This window comes from Carettochelys insculpta, chromosome 7 (assembly GCF_033958435.1).
Source record: "Carettochelys insculpta isolate YL-2023 chromosome 7, ASM3395843v1, whole genome shotgun sequence".
NCBI classification, from domain to species: domain Eukaryota; kingdom Metazoa; phylum Chordata; order Testudines; family Carettochelyidae; genus Carettochelys; species Carettochelys insculpta.
In genome coordinates, this window is record NC_134143.1 from 25,225,240 (window position 1) to 25,242,696 (window position 17,457).

The 17,457-nt window shown below is 39.9% G+C and overlaps 1 protein-coding gene across 5 annotated transcripts in view; it reads right to left on the minus strand.

Moving 5' to 3' along the window:
- The window catches only part of ANK3 (ankyrin 3), a 508,469-nt gene that overhangs the window by 31,762 nt on the left and 459,250 nt on the right, over window positions 1–17,457 (minus strand). For 4 of the 5 annotated variants that reach the window (XM_075000144.1, XM_075000145.1, XM_075000146.1 and 1 more), the window contains 3 exons: window positions 8,415–8,489; window positions 6,454–6,585; window positions 4,693–4,836 (listed from right to left, as the gene is read on the minus strand). In XM_075000144.1, coding sequence (XP_074856245.1) covers window positions 4,693–4,836; window positions 6,454–6,585; window positions 8,415–8,489 — 351 coding nt within the window. Of the gene's footprint in view, window positions 1–4,692; window positions 4,837–6,453; window positions 6,586–8,414; window positions 8,490–10,422; window positions 16,876–17,457 lie in introns of all 5 variants that reach the window. The other variant, XM_075000148.1, reaches the window with a different exon arrangement.

A 17,457-nucleotide genomic window follows, 5' to 3' on the forward strand; every position in this document is an offset into this window, starting at 1 on the left:
AGTACAAGCTTGCAGTTTTGGGCTTGTGTGAGACAAGATGGACACAATCTGGGCAGCTATGCCCAGCAGCAGGTAAACCCTCACCTACTCAGGACATGAAGAAGAGGGGGCACTGCCCATAGAAGGCATGGGTTGGATGTTATCAAGAGAGGCATCTGGTGCTTTAATGGAGTGGACAGCAGAATCACTGCACATCATCACAGCCAGATTCTACATCAAAGTGCTGAAGTTACTGATTGTGCAATGTTATGCACCAACCAACAAAGCAATTGAGAAATGTAAAACAGACTTCTATGAGAAACGACGAAGTGTTGTGAACCAGAAAGCGAAGAAGGATATCTTGATTTTTATGGGCGACTTCAATGTAAAAATTGGAAGCAAAATACAGGCAGAAAACAGATCATGGGAAAAGAATGCCTATGCAATATGAATGAAAATGGAATGCACTTCAGTGACTTCTGTTTCTTCAACTGGTTGGTGATAGGTGGTAGTCTTTTTCCACAAAAAAGAACCTACATAAAGTTACTTGGATTTCACCACACCACTGGTCAGAAAACCAGATTGATAACATCTGTATTAGCAATTCTTTCAGGAGACTGATGCAAAATGGCCACTCTAGAAGAGCAGCAGAGGTAGGTTCAGACCACCATCTCCTCATTATAAAACTCAAGTTCAAGCTCAAGAGGCACACCACAAAAGGACAAAGCCAGGATTGAGATTCAACACAAAGCAGCTGAAGGATATAGAGACAAGAGCCAGCTTCCAAGTGGAGCTGTCAAACAGATATGCACTTCAGACAAACCCCATCTCAAAAGATGGTACCATGGAACAAATTTGGAAACGCATGAAAACAGCCTTGAAAGAGACTTGCGATAAAGCATTGGGAAAGAGGACAAGGCATCACAAAGAATGGATTGCAGCAGAAACTCTGAGAAAAGTAAAGGAACAAAAAGGACAGAAAAGCAGCAGTCAACAACTGCAAAACAAGATCAGCCAATGTGGAAGTTCAGAGACTGTATTCAGAAGCCAATAGAGAAGTTAAAAAGGCTGTAAAACAGGACAAGAAGAACTTTGTGGAAAACCTTGCACAACAAGCAGAACAAGCTGCAGGATGGGGAAATTTAAAAGAGCTGTATGACATCACATGGAAAGCTAAGTGGGTCACAGCATATGTCAGAGTACAGCACAAGGAGAGGTGTGTGCTAACAAACCCAAGTGAGCGCTCAATAGGTGGAAAGAACACTGAAGAGCTACTGAACCACCCTGCCCACATGGAACCTCTAGAGTTACCATCTGCAAATATGCCTCTACAAATTAACAGCAACAGACCTACAAAAGAGGACATAAGAAAAAGCCATTGCTCACCTGAAAAGCACCTGGCCCAGACAAAAATGCAAGAACTGGAGGGGCATCATGTTACTGTCTATTCTATGAAAAGCGTTTAATAGAGATACTCAGAGATACTGAAGACAGAAATCAACAGGGAGCTCAGGGAAAAACAGGACAGTTTCTGAAGTGAGAGATCTTGTATCAACCAAATAACAACTCTCAGAGTAATCACAGAACAGTTGCTTGAGTGGAACTCCCCGCTGTACGTAACCTTCATAGATGTCGAAAAAGCCTTCAACTGTGTTGACAGAGACACTTTGTATAAACTGCCGCAACACTATGGCATCCCATCGAAAATTATTAACCTGATCCATTCAATGTATGAACCCCTTGACATGCCAAGTTGTTCACAATGGTGTCTTGACAGAATCCTTCAGAAGGAGTGTGATATGGGTACCTATTGTCACCTGTCCTTTTCTTGATCAAAATAGACTGGATTATGAGCAAGACAACAGATGGCCATCAATAGGGCATTTAGTGAAAACTTTTCAAACAGCTAGAGGACATTGATTTTACTGATGATGTTATCCTTCTTTCACATCAACATGAAAACATGGAAGAAAAGGTTGCAATGCTAGACAAAACTGCCTCAGTGACTGGACTGAGCATTAACAAGGGAAAGACCAAGACAATGAGGATCAACCAGTCCAACAACATCGGCATCACACTGGGAAGGGATGACCTGGAAGAAGTGGAGCAGTTCACCAACTTGGGGAGTATTATGCGCAAAGATGGAGGAACAGACAAGGATAACAGTGCCAGGATAGGGAAAGCAACAGCTGCATTCAAGACTCTTCATCCCATATGGATTCAGAAATACTATCTGAGAAGACAAAACTGCATATCTTCAACACAAATGTGAAGAGTGTGCTCTTGTATGGATGTGAGACCGGTCATACTGAAAAGTCTTCAAATCACAAGCTACAGACATTCAAAACAGATGCCTGAGGTACATCCTTTGTATCAAATAGCAAGAGATCATCACAAATGAGGAGCTTTGGAACAGAGCAGGACAAGAACCACTTGATGTCCAAATCAAGAGAAAAAAGTGGGGATGTCTTGGCCACACTCTCTGAAAACCATCATCCAGCATAGTCCATCATGCTGTCAAATGGAACCTGAAAGGAAAACGTAAGAGAGGAAGACCTGGGACAACATGGAGAAGATCTACTGAGACTGAACGACAACAACTGGGACACTCTTGGGGTTAGGTAGAAGTCATGTCCTGAGACACAGGCCTCGTCTATACAAGAGACCAAAGCTGATCCGAGATATGCAATTCTAGCCATGCCATTTATGTAGCTAGAATTGACATATCAGGATCGACTTTCTTTCCTGGCGTAGATTGGGTCCCTTTGGGCTCATGCCAACATCCCTTACTCCATGCAGCAGCATGGAGTACCAGTGTCAGCAGCCGAGCCAAGAGAGGTCAATTTTGCAGTGTCTTCACACGGATGGCAAAATTGATCCCTGGGAAAATCGATCACAGTGGGCTGACCACCCCCTAGGTAGGTATACACATACCCAGAGTGAAGTGGAGGAGACATGTAGATGACCTATGCTCCATCCAGGGTACAAGGGTTAAGACAAATAAGTCAAGTGGTTTGGCAAATTCTTTGGTTCTCCACTGGTCAGGTCCCTAGGGTACTAGATGAGAGAGTTTCAACCTGTATTGCCATTGAATATTTGGGAAATAATGATTTAATTTCTTAAAAGTCTTAAGTATAAATTATTAATACATTTATTTTTCTCAAAGCTGCTTATTAGTAAACTATAAATTATGTAAGTCTACATGCCACTACTAAACATGCTATTGTTTCCTATTAGAAGAAATTTTCCTAATGCCAAGTATATGGAGATGACACTAAAGGATACCTATTTTCTTATAACTGGGGGACAGTATACTACCAAGTAAATTACAAGAATATTTTAATTCTTGAGCATCTGTCTAAGTGTATGATTTTTCATCTGACAATTAAAATTGAAAAACACTAAAGTGCCTGCTCAGTCTACACTGAAATTAATTTTCATGTGTGTCTTTTCTGGATCAGGCCCTTTCCTTTGGACACATAAGCAGACATACAATGAAAGTTAAAAATACTATATAAGTGTCCATATAGTTTTGGATTTAAATTACATTTATGAAATTAAAACTACAAAGCAGCTCTAACTACCAAAATTGTCATTTTGAAGTGAGAAATAATTTTAAAATTAAATTAATTAGTCCTTCACAATTTACTTTCTTTTGAAAAAAGATCTGTTTATAATATTTTCTGTATTATACCTGGTGACGATTGCTATGACAGGGCACATCATCCTTCGATACTATGGCTACGTCTACACGTGCACCCAACTTCGAAATAGCTTATTTCGATGTTGCGACATCGAAATAGGCTATTTCGATGAATAACGTCTACACGTCCTCCAGGGCTGGCAACGTCGATGTTCAACTTCGACGTTGCTCAGCCCAACATCGAAATAGGCACAGCGAGGGAACGTCTACACGCCAAAGTAGCACACATCGAAATAAGGGAGCCAGGCACAGCTGCAGACAGGGTCACGGGGCGGACTCAACAGCAAGTCGCTCCCTTAAAGGGCCCCTCCCAGACACACTTTCATTAAACAGTGCAAGATACACAGAGCCAACAACTAGTTGCAGACCCTGTATATGCAGCACGGACCCCCAGCTGCAGCAGCAGCAGCCAGAAGCCCTGGGCTAAGGGCTGCTGCCCACGGTGACCACAGAGCCCCGCAAGGGCTGGAGAGAGAGTATCTCTCAACCCCCCAGCTGATGGCCGCCATGGAGGACCCCGCTATTTCGATGTTGCGGGACGCGGATCGTCTACACGTCCCTACTTCGATGTTGAACGTCGAAGTAGGGCGCTATTCCCATCCGCTCATGGGGTTAGCGACTTCGACGTCTCGCCGCCTAACGTCGATTTCAACTTCGAAATAGCGCCCGACACGTGTAGACGTGACGGGCGCTATTTCGAAGTTACTGCCGCTACTTCGAAGTAGCGTGCACGTGTAGACGCAGCTTATATGTTCAAGCCGCACAAAATAACTTTATCTTTGAAGGAAAAGCTCTTGAACTCAAGAATTCAGAAATAGACTGACATGCAGTTATTACAATCGACTGTGCAAATCCAATATTGGGCAGATAAGCCAGGAGAGAAGTTGCAGACTCAAACACTGCCCATAAATCCTCACCACCGCTGCTAACCACCATCTCTCGAGACAAAAAGGGGTCATACATACATCGGAGATATTACTGAAATAAATACATGCACAGAATTCAATTACCATCAAGAGGATCATGAAAAACATTATCTTCATCAGCAAAACTTCTGGTGCCTGATATATTTCCATAATCAAATATTGGTCCTTCCAAGAGGGTCACAATATCTATTCGGTTAATTTTTGTCAATACAGAGGTTAAGGCATCAGCTGGAAAATAAAAAGAGTAACATGTTAGAAAAAAATTCAGTCATCTTTCAGCTATGTAATTGGTTGCCACAGTCTCAATCATAGTGGATGAATTAGAATATGTTGAGACATATGCCTCAGCTCAACACGTTTGGTTCTGGAAAGTTATATTTATTAATTTGTGTAAACATTATTCTGTGGCATCCTTATATAAAAGACACATGCTGTTTAGTATGATTCTTTTTCACAACATAATTATACTGTAATAACTGCCATAATTATATTGTAATAACTGTAATAAATCATTAGAAGCAGCCTGACTGAGATCCAAAGCTTCCTAAAGAATATGTTTGCTTGCTACTAGAACACAATATCCTTCCACTAATGATGCCATTGTAGACTTTGGTACAATAGGTGAATGAACATAGGATTAATTATCAATAAATGTGATATACAGTTTGGTTATAACTATATCAGTCCCAGGGTATTGGAGACAAGTTGCATGAGCTCATATATTTTATTTGGACCAACTCTGGCTGGTGAAAGAAGATTTTGGAAGAGCTCCAGTAACTTGAAAGCTTAGCTCTGTCACCAACAGATGGTGGTCCATTAAAAGTTATTATTTTACCCATGCTAGTTTCTCTATTAAATGTGGTAGTTTTAGATATGGAGAAATCTTTCAGGGAAGATTTTGTTTCTGCAGATGTCCCTTTCATATTCATCCTTACCTTTCAAACTTTTATTTTTGTTAAATAGTAAGACATGCCCCATAAAGATCCAGGGACAGAAAGGGTTCCCCTCCTGCCCATGGCAGAAAAGGGCCTGTAAAAAGTGAAACCACTGCAGCTCAGCTGAAACAAGGATGGGGCTGGTGGCAAAGTCCCTACACTGCATCTGCATCCTTTGGGGTGATGACAGAGCATGGTTAGCAGAATCACAACTCTCTGGACTCACTGGCCAAATCCAAACATTGCAGGGGAGGGGGAAGGCTCAGGGTGTATAATGACTGCAATAAGAGCAACAAGGTGGTTCAGCAGCCTCTCTGCAACCTCTTGTCCTGCTGACCCATGTGGACCACTGGAGAGTATCCACTGAGTACTCACAAACATACACACTCTTCAGCACTTTTCCTGACAAAACTATTGAAAAAGGATATTTGAAAACTTAAAGAAAAATTATCCTCATCCCTTCTCATATGACCAGAAAATAAATGGTTTTCAGAAGATGGTTCAAGACAGTGTCATGCTGGAGTTGATCAGGACAGCTAAGAAGGAGATTAAGCCCAGTTAAAGCAGGAATGTATGGGTTGGAAGATAGTAGGACGCTATTATTCCACTACGAAGACCAAGAACTCAAGGTTTAGCATCGCTTGTCCAGTATGAAACAATTCAAATGAAATAACCACATAAACAAATATGGCCATTTCCAAGTATATACATATTATAATATGTAAAATGATAAAAATGTAAAAAAGGCTGCAGCAATACATATTATTTCATGAGTGCTACTTAGAAAAGCTTTTTATGTTTTCATAATCATGTCCAAATAAGCACAATGATGGGAGCCACACCATTTAGGATATGGCAACATATGAAGTTATGTATAATTTATAATTACCAATAACTTCTCTGAACTTACTTGTAGCATTTTTCCCATCTCTGGTAACCCATTTTTTTAATAACATGAAACTCTGAGCAATCAGAGAATTTGGGTTTTCTACACGGATTTGATTAATTTCATCGACAGAAAAATTCAATTCTCTTGCCAGTTCTATAAAGCAAGAAAAAAAATACCATTATCATCAGGGCAGTCAGCTTGTCAATTCTGTAAAAGTAACAGATTTATTAGGCCAGAAAGGAGAATGAATGTAAAAAAAAACCTGACACACAGTTTATAATTAATTTATGAGATAATTACAATTCACCATATCATACCTTGTTGTCACATCCCTGATAGATACTAACATATCTGTACCAAGTACACCACCCCCTATAAGGTAAAAATTGTAAACAAAATCTCTGCAAAAGTTACCTCACTGCTTTTAGTAACAAAGAGGAAGCCGTGCTAATCTATACACTATCAAAACAAAAAGCAGTCAAGTAGCACTTTAAAGACTAGCAAAATGGTTTATTAGGTGAGCTTTCGTGGGACAGACCCACTTCTTCAGACCATAGCCAGACCAGAACAGACTTAATCAGTATGCTACACTCCAGAAGGCCCTGGGTGACATGCCTGTTCTCTCCTACAGACAACCTCCCAACCTCATGAGGATCCTCACTAACAGCCACAGTCTGTACCCCAGGAATACCAGTCCTGGAACCTTTCCCTGCAACAAAGCCCGCTGCCAGCTTTGTCCACATATCTTCTCTGGAAATACCATCACTGGACCTAACCAGGTTACTCACAGAATCACAGGCACTTTCTCATGCTCCTCTACTAACATCATCTATGCCATCATGTGCCAACAATGCCCAGGTGCTTTGCATATTGGACAGACTTCTAACTCCCTTAGACAAAGGGTCAACGGGCACAAAACAGACATCAAAACACTCCAGATCCACAAACCAGTTGGTCAACATTTTAATGGAATGGGGCATTCTGTCAATGACCTAAAGGTATGTGTGTTACAGAAAAGGAATTATCGCTCCGTTTTGGAAAGAGAAACATCTGAGCTGGCTTTTATATTCAAATTCGGCACATTAACACATGGCTTAAATCGTGATGGGAATTTTCTGAGTCACTATAGGGGCTTGTCTGCATACTTGGCTCAGTCTAATTCTTGACCTTCCCCCTCACCCCTCCACTCTCTGATTTGCTCACCTTGATTATCTTTTTCTGATTTGTCCTCCTTGCTTACTGTTTTTGGTTCTCTGTACCTTAAACATTGAGTCTGTTCTGGTCTGGCTTTGGTCTGAAGAAGTGGGTCTGTCCCACGAAAGCTCACCTAATAAACCATTTTGCTAGTCTTTAAAGTGCTACTTGACTGCTTTTTGTTCTCACTGCTTTTGATTTTTAAAACCTTGTATGCTGTAACACCTGAGAGCCACATATTAGCTTACTGCATCTCTCTCCTCATCTACGCTACAATCATTGAGATACGGTGACACAGTACAACCAGCTAAGTCTATGATTTGACTGGCACTGCTGTACAGTTTAGAACTGCGAGATTGCTACAATTACTGTTATAGGCCTGATTCTCAGAGGCCTTGAACACCTGGAACTGTTGAGAGCTTCTGGGGCTCAATGCTTTGGAAAAATCAAGAAACGGGACATCAGGAAACACCACAGTGTACCTGATGAGCATTCAGCCTGCAATTCCCAACCTTCTCAATCCATTTGTGGCAACTATTCCCAGCACAGACTTTAACGAGATTAAGATTCCTTCACCATTTTAAACCAAAATGGACATGACTTTTGTGAGATGGAGCAGAGCCAACAACGTGCACAGAAGCCTCAATTCTGAGTGACTTCTATGGCAACTGAAGTGCTCAGTCCCTTATCTGATTAAGTCCATAAAGAACTTGTGGTATGTCATGATAAAAGGCATTTTAAAAAACTAATTGCTAATTTAAATTACAGTCAGATAGCATAAAACGTACCTGTCCAGCTCAGTCCCAGGTGATCAGCCACAATTGCCATCCTTATGTCTGTTCGTTCACATGGACTCTGTGGACCTGTGATTTATAATTTCTCGATTAAAAAGATTTTGTACAGAGACCTGCAATACTGGACAATATATTATATTTTAATTTTACCAAGTTACTGGTAGTTTTACCAAGTTACTGGTAGTTTTGTTCAGATTGCATATTAAAATGCTTGTGTCATCTTAATAACCAACAATTAATTTCTTTGTCACAGCTTTTATATTTTTACCTGTCTAAAGCCAAATGTCAAACTACGTGATCTCATAATATAATGAAACCAAACATGCCGACAATCTAACGACTGGACTACACACAAGTTGTTCAATTACTGGTGAAAAACACCAATGTGGGATTAACATCTATGTTCTCTACTTTGACAGAATGAAATTGAGAGCTGTCACAAAATAAATCTTTCAAGTCCTGAATTACATCAATGTCTTTGGCATGCTTCACTAGCTGTCTACAATACAGAATTTGTTTAAAGGAAGAAAGAAGAGTATCAAACAGCACATACAGATGACAATGACAGAATGAGAACTACAGTAAGTCACTCCACAGGCAATCACAACAGTTCATGCACTAGGATCAACAAGTTTAAAGTTTTACAAACTAGGCTTGATCTCCACGAGGTGAGCCATGAGAGCTCCAGAAACCTGACTGCCTTCATTCTCACCAGTCCTCTTACTTCTCCTCCTCTCACTGTCGACCTTTTCAATCTTTGATTTTAAGGATGCTGCCTCTGTTCTCATATCTCTAGCAGACCTCGATGTAATGGAAGGCTGGTAAACTTCAGTAGCTTCTGATACTGATGTATTTCTTGACGAACTGTCTTCTTCATCATCAGACACCTCTGAGTGCATCTTTTTCTCTTCATCAGACAGACGATCCACAAGCTTTAATGTTTCACCACTAATTCCCTTAAAATATTCAATAGAATGTTTACATACCTCCCTAAGATGATTTTTCCTTACTTTAACTGTTGTCATTGTGATGGAGGTAGATCTTACCTTTACTGGTAATTTTGAAGGAAGCTGTTTGATTTTTCCTTTTTCTAACTGCCCTTGCTTTTGCACTGTTGGTATTTTTCTAGATATACCTAGATTATTCCTGGGTGTATTTTTTACTGGAATCTTAGATCTTAATTCTAGACATGGAGAAGAATTATTTTGTTTTACTTTGTCAGGTTTACTAGCTTGTCTTACTTTACTCACTGCAATTTTTTGGACATTATTTTGTGGGAAGACTTCTTTTACTGAACTGGCCTTTATGGGAAGTTTTGATTTTGCTCTACTCCCTACCAACTCTCTTGACCTTTGCTGATGTCCATGTACTTTTTGCTTCTCTCTTATTCTGTGTCCTTGTGTCGCCTCTGTCCCTTTTACTGGAGTACTTTCCATTTGGTTAGCTTTCTGAATGGAACACTTAGGTTCACAATGTTCTTCTAGCTCTACAATACAGGTAATATTATTTGTATGGCTAGTGGATGAATCCAAATTGTTGTTGTTATTAAAGTTATCTTTCTGAAAATCAAGCTTTTCTTTTTGCCTACAGCATGTCTGGGTAGTAGCTGAACTTGTAATCACTGCTACAGTTTCATGTTCTAATCCCTGACCACTGGGCATCGCAGCTTCTACCTTATCTGTAACTTCTGCGGGGCCATCTTTCTTCAGAGTCATTGTGGAAGCAGAAATTCCCATTTTAATAGGTGTGCGCAATTTGGGATCAACTTTGGATGTATTAACAGCTGTTGATGATTTCTCCAGAGAGTTACTACCAAGTGTTGCTTCCAGACAATCTCCACTGGCCTGGATGATGGGCGTATGTTCCACTGTTGTGGTTTCTATTTGTTTCTCTAAGTTTGTTTCTACAATGCTGTCCCCTGACTGTGGTGGTGTGATGGCAGTGACTGTACTTTTATCCCCTTCCCCCTTGTCCCCTGACTTCCCTTCAGAAGTATGCTCACCAATCTGAAAAAATTGGAGTCTTTCTTCAACAAAATCCCTCTTGCTCATGTCAATTGCACCACTGCGAGTCATCTCAAACATCTTTCCTTCATGAAATGGAAAGGGATTGGGCTCACTAGTTGGAGTACTTTCATCCGTTGGAGTTCTGGCTGGAGTTGTATCGGGTGTCGTTGCTTGTGATCTATCTTCTACTGCCAGACCAAATGGTTTAGCCTCATCATCCCTTGATTTAGTTTCAAACACTTCATCATCTCCTCGATTACTGGACCATGGATCAAAATCTAGACTTTTGGTAGCTACTGTTTTGAAAGGTGTTGCAAATTCCTCATCTACTTTGTAACTGAAATAAGAATCAGGAAACACAGTTCTGTCAGGGTGCCGGCCTTCTAAGGTAAAAAACTGTGCACCTGACTTCTGCTCGGTCTTCTCTACATTCTTTTCAGAACCTGGGACTTTTGAAAGCGGCTTATCTTCTTCAATGCCCACCTTTCCTTCCTCCTCAATAACTTCAAGCTTGCTTTGGCTAAAGCAACGATCAGTCTGTTTTAAAATGCCCTCTGTTGTCCATATATCCTTTTTAGTTTCTACTGCAGGACCTGCAAGTTTAGAATCACTCTCAGTTAAACCATCATCTTCATCTTGTAAATCATAACCATCAAGAGAATCAATTTCAGTGGCATCTGTATCATGAGAGAATTCTGCAGTGGTTGCTATGGAACATTCTGTGACAGATTGGTCATTAGTCCCATTTTGGGCTATATCATTCTGGGGTGACTCAAGACCAATGTCCAACTCATTAGGTTTTCCAGAACTGGGATGCCCTAATTCTTTCTCATTCTGACTCTTGTCAGAAACTTTAGGTTTTGAGGCTTCTTTCTGGTCATCTTCAACTTCTTTTAATTTAAAAGTATACTTTTTGAATGGAACTGGTTGATAGAGCGATTCATCATCACTGGAGTCACTGACATCTGCTCCTGGTGGCACAGGGGAAGGTGGCTGTACTCTTATGACTGGTTCAGCCAGTTGACATTTGTCATGTTCATCTTGCAGATTTACTTCTATCATCTCCACTTCACTCTCAGAGGAATAATGATGCTTCTTTTCTGACTCAGCTTGATCTGCATCTAAAGGAGGAGGAGGTGGAAATTCAATGTAGGCAACTCTGTTACTTTTAGGTCTTTTGTTCACATCTTTGTTTATATTATTAGGCAATACTTTCTCAATTTTTGGTGTTTCCACTGCTGTGTGTTTTACAGAGGTTGACTTAGCCTCTGCTTCCTCTTCTGATTCCTCAGAAACCTCAGGTATGGGACTGGGCTTGCCTGGTATGTAAGCTATTAGTGAGTCGGGTGTTTTAGAGGTAAACTCATAACTCACTTCCTCTGAGCTGGGTGTTTCAGGTGTTAAAGGGCTTTTCCCAGAGCTATCTATAAAGGACACTTGTTCTAGTGTGTCATCTTCAGGACTACCTTGCGGAGAAGGTGGTTGTTTTTGCTGTCTAGCTGTATAAAATGTCCCCCTGGTCTCTTGTATTGTCTTAGTTTCCTGACTTACAATTTTTTTTACATTTCCCTGTTGCACCTCCTTTTCATATTGCTTTCCTACTTGAACAAAACTGACATAAACTGGCAAAGTCTTTATTTCTTTCACTCCTTCATTATTTACCAAAGGTGCAACTTTATCAAAGTATTCAATGGGACTATGGTCAAATACCTCACTTGAAGGAGATTCCTTTCCAGGACTATATTCTAAAGAATCAGGTGATTTGCTAGGGGATATTTCAGTTTCCTCCATGGGAGGACTTAAAACTATGGAACCTTGTTGTTTGGTAACTTTAGTGACTTTTGAATTTTTTATTTTTTCATCTTCTACACAATCAAATTCTCTCTGAACTTGTTCCTTAATTGTAGTTGATTGGGACAATTTAGCTGACAGTTCATATACTGAATTTTTTGACTGATCATAAACAACATCGAGAATGGTAGGAGATGACATTCTTTTCTCCTCAACAATTCTGACTGGAATGTGGGACACAGTCAATTCCTTTCTTTTTGAAGTTTTATCTGTCGTTTCAGTGGTGTGCTCCCCTTCTCGCACAACAAACTCTCTGTACAGAACCTTTTTTGAAGGAGATTTTACAGTTATTTCCTTCACCTCCTTTGAATGAGATCCACTGGTTGGAGATTTGTATTCACTCTCTGTCACAGTGATAAATTCACTCTTTTTGTTAGTTTTAGTCTCACCATGGTCAACATGGTTTTCTTTCACCATATCTTGAACAAGTATGTGAGAAAGTTTTTCTTTTTGTGTTTTATAGTTAGAAGCTCCAGGACTTTCCCATGTTCGATAGACTTTTTTGTTGTCCCATTGTCCCTTAGCTGGTAAGTCTGAGCCATATGCCAAGTCTTTAGCTTGCTTTTCAGAAGTACATTCTAGCAGACTTTTACTTGATGTTTCAGTGCTCTTTTCCTGTACCTCTGCAGCACAAATGTCTTCAATCACTTTTCCATTACCTTTGACATTATCTTCTTTTAATTTCATGGAAGTAAATTCTTTTTGCAATGATGTATTTCCATCTGTAAGATCTATTTGCTTTGGGAGCTTTTCTCTTGCATAAAACTGATACACTGGTAGTTTGCTTTCCTGCATTTTCTTAATTGGAATTTTGGATTGACTCTCTTGCTTTTTTTCTTCTCGAGGTAAATCTTTAGTCCCTGGACTTATGCTTTGCTCAAATTTAAGTCTAATGGAATTAAGCTTGGATTGTTTTAACTGAAAACCAGTTTGTGATGCTTCAGCTGTTTTAGTCTGTTGAGCATTTCCTTTGTGTTCCATAGCTTGTTTCCAGTCCCCTGCTTGTTGAGCAAGAATCCTTCTTTCAGGACTGCTGGGCAAACTAGCTGCTTTTCTTTCATCGGCTTTTGAAGAACATTTTCCTTCATGTCCATATTGTCGCACTTTACTCCAGTCATCACTTGCTGCCACTGTTTCAGTGAGCAGTACCTTTTCAGGGCTGCTGCTGGCAGAGCTATGACTAGAATATATTTCTTTGCCATTTTTTTTACTCTGCTTTTTCTCTGGAGATTGTAGCTCATCATTCAACTTTTCTGTTTTGTCCCGAAAAAACTGTGATACTTCAGTCAGTTTTTCTTCTGCCTCCTTAACAGTCCTGTCCACCCTGTCTTCGTACATCTTTTCTCTACCTCTGTCTAATCTGTCCTCAGTAAAGCGCATCCACATGGCATGTTTTGGACTACTCACATCTCCAGTGTAATGTAACACTGTCACTTTATCATAATGATCATCTTTAGACATTTTACCTACACCATTTTCAGGCACATCTTTATAGATTTTGGAGAGAATTTCTTTTTTGGGGGCAGTGACTACTTTTTCTCTGCAATGTTTATCAGACCCCTGTAAATCTGAACTAAGGGGTAGAGCATGGTCAGTTACTGACTCCTCAGTATCAGAATGAGACACATCTAGCTTTTCTGAAAGAAGCATTTTCTCAGCAAACCTGTAAGACTCCCCTCTTAAGTCTGACAACTCATCATCATGGTATTCTATTGAGTGTTGACTCAAAAGCTTCAGAGTTTTGTAAGAGTCGTCAGACATGAGTTGAGCAGAACTAGGTCGACTGTCTTCTTCCTGGGACACAGGAGTGTTTACTCTAGAAGATTCCAGATAAGAAGGAAGGGACTCTTCCGCCGTAAGTTCTTCTTCTTCTTGCTGACCTTGCTCATCAGAACAAGGAAAAGTATCGTGTTTTTCCAGACCTTTTAAGTTAATATCTCCTCGTGGTAAGTCTTTCTGATATACATACATTTCTTTCTCTGGATGCTTTTTTGTTTCTCTAATAATGACTTCAGTAGGTTCAGCTTGATTACCTTTTTCAATATGGACCTCTATTATACGTTCCAGTTTGGGTTTCATTTTGCTGTCCTTCTCTGCATGTTGTGGTGAAGTTTCAGCAGACTTGCTAACATCTGATGTTACTGATGATTTATGTTCAAATAGACCTGCCAGTTCTTTGGAAGGGTCACGTCCTGACTGAAAGGCTTTCATTATGTCATGAACAGACATTGTTTCCTCAATTCTTTCTGAGTTACTTTCAGTACACGGAGGTTTATGATAAACCATTCTAGTTGTAGTTGTGATGTGAGTTTCTTCTTTCACTCGGACACCTTTGCTAAGCACACACTTGTGGTCATCTTCTTCACTGCTGCTCGTTTTCATCTGGAATGCTTTAACTTTTTCTTTAATAGACCCAGTAGGTTTCTGTTCCAACTCCATTAAAGGAAGGGGAGGTTTCAATGCTGGTTGCTCCTCTGTTTTCTGCTCTGGAATCTCTTCCGGTGATGGTTCGTAGCTGCGGATAACATGAACTACTTCAGTTCTTGTTTCTGTTATAACAGGAGGGATGGGTACATCATGGAAAAGTGGTTTTGGCCCTGTGCTTTCAGCACTTTGTGGAGCGGAAGGTGTTTTTTCACTTCTTGTTTCAAATCCACTGTCAGACAAAGGACTTTTATCTTGGTCATGTTGAGAAAAATCATCTGGAGATTCTAAAATGGTATCTGTTCCAAAAAAGGAATCTGCAATTTTACATAATTCTTTTTCTGAAGTGGAAGGCCTCATGGAGGCTGGAGGCATTTTAAGTTTATGTTCCTGTAAAGCAATTGCTGGTTTTAAAATGCGTTTTTGTCTCTCTTCATCTTTTTTCCCCTCTTCAAACTTATATTTTATGTTTGCCAATGAACTACTACCAATATCATTTGTTAAATAATCAATAACTTTAGTCAAATTGTAATCCTTTTCAGATACAGCTTTAGCTTTAATTTGCACTTTTTCTGGAACAGGATGGCACATTACAGCCTGCTGTCTTGCTTCATCAAGCTCCTCAGTACTGAACTCTACCCACTCATCTTCCAATACGTGTCCTGTATCACTTTTTGACACTATGGTTGACCCTTTATTTTCTAAACACACATCTTTTTTCAGTATCTCACTAACTTTTACCAAGTCCTCTTTCACTTTCTCAACAATTTTAAAGGGCTCTTCATCATCAATTCTACCCTCTTTTGTTAGTTCGTGTTGGAATGGCTTGTCCTCAGTTACATCGGTCTGCAATATCGCAGTCATCCTTATTAGGTCCTCTTTCATTTCAGCAACATCTTTCAGTATCTCCTGACTGGAGGATAAAGACGATGGTGTAGACAATTTGAGAGCTGAGGGTGCTAAAAACAAGGATGATTTAATAGGAGACGAAGTTCGGTTAAAGTGAGGCTGTGTACGTGTCTCTGTAGTCAATGTTTTAACAGGTGAGAGTAATGCAGCTGCTGATTTTGTAAGTGAAGACTCTGGAAGCTTCTTTAATGCAGGTTCAGATAAAACATTGACTAGAGAATATACTGGCACTGTTATCGTTGATGATGTTACTGATGAGGTAGTTGCCGATATTGACCCAAAAGATGTATATAGAGCACCTGTAGAAGGAGTTCTTATTGACTGAAATGCAGATGGTGTTGAAGACACAAATGCCCTGAGTGGAGAAAATGGTATTGTAGTAGTGGTTGGAAACACTTTCTCAACTGTATCAGCAGCTCCATTAGCAGCACAACTTGCAGAATTTGCAGTTGCAGTGATCTTGTCCTGAAACGTAGCTGCAGCTTTTGATCCAGTTATTATGTTGGCAGAAGATGGATATTTCAGTGGTGACATGGATCCATTAACCAGTGCTACATCTGAAGGCCCAGGTGCATGCTTCACAGGTGATGGGAGAGATGAAGTCATCATGACTTTAGATGGTGAAACAGCATCAACTGCTGACTTAGCAGGAGACACCACTGACTTTAAAGGTGAAGTTGAAAGTGGTGATGCTGATGTGATGATGGATTTAAATGGCAAACTTGAAGAATACATGTTAATGTTCGATTTGGGGGATGCTGGAGGCGTCATGGTAATGGATGATCTCTCCAAAAGAGACCCTGCTGTAGTCACTGGAGATGTCCGAGAAGGAAATGTTGAAGTAGATGCCATCCCTTTCAAATTAGTGGCTTCCGTTACTGCAGGAGCTCTGACAAAAGAACCAGAAGAAACTTGGATATTATATGGAGGCTGTGATACAACTGTTTTTATCGGTGAAGAGATTGTCCGAAATGATCTAATCGGAGATGCTACGTCACTAACAGATTTAACTGAAGAAGTAGTAGAAGCTCCTAATGTGGATTTGATTGGAGAAGCAGAAGAAACAGACCAAATTGATTTTAATGGGGAAGCGGTAGGAGTATTGGATGAAGAGCTTGATAGGGAAGTGAAGCCTGATTTGGTTTGTCCAGGCACTGTAATTGGAGCTGTTGTCCATGATTGATATGGTCTTGTTGAAAAGAATGGCTTGTATGAATAAGCAGCAGGTAGGGATCTTGTTGCTCCCGCACTCCGTTCAACTGTTTCTTAAAGTTTTTAAACAAAAATCAAATGCAAAAATCAACAAAAATGATTGAAAAACAGAGAGACCAGAGAAGAAAATTGGTCAGTAAACATTGTAATCTTACAAAGAGCAAATACAATTTTTGTATGAATTAGAATGAAATAGGACAAAACAACACTTACAAATGAAAAAAAATGGAAATGAGTCATATAATCATGACTGATCCAAAACAAAAGGCAACGAGAAAGGAAAGACAGTAAGCACACTGCAACCAAGTCTGCAAACAATGGAAATAGAAAACACAAAGGGAGGAATCCAAAATGGTAAAAATAATAAATACAACCAAAATTCTTCTCTTACTTCCTTATTGACTTTTTGATGAGCTAGTTTTTGAAATATTAACCTCAGTTCCATTTTGCCTGTATAGGTATGTCAGCTTTATGCAACTATTGCAATTATCCTTTTAGTAATTGCTATTGTCCTGTCCTTAATAGTTTCATTAAACAACGTGTATTGTACCTTTACAAAACAATATCAGCTTGTGTAGAATGACATTAAATAGCTAAAACCCTTCTTGAAAGCCACTCAAAAACTATTTCATGCA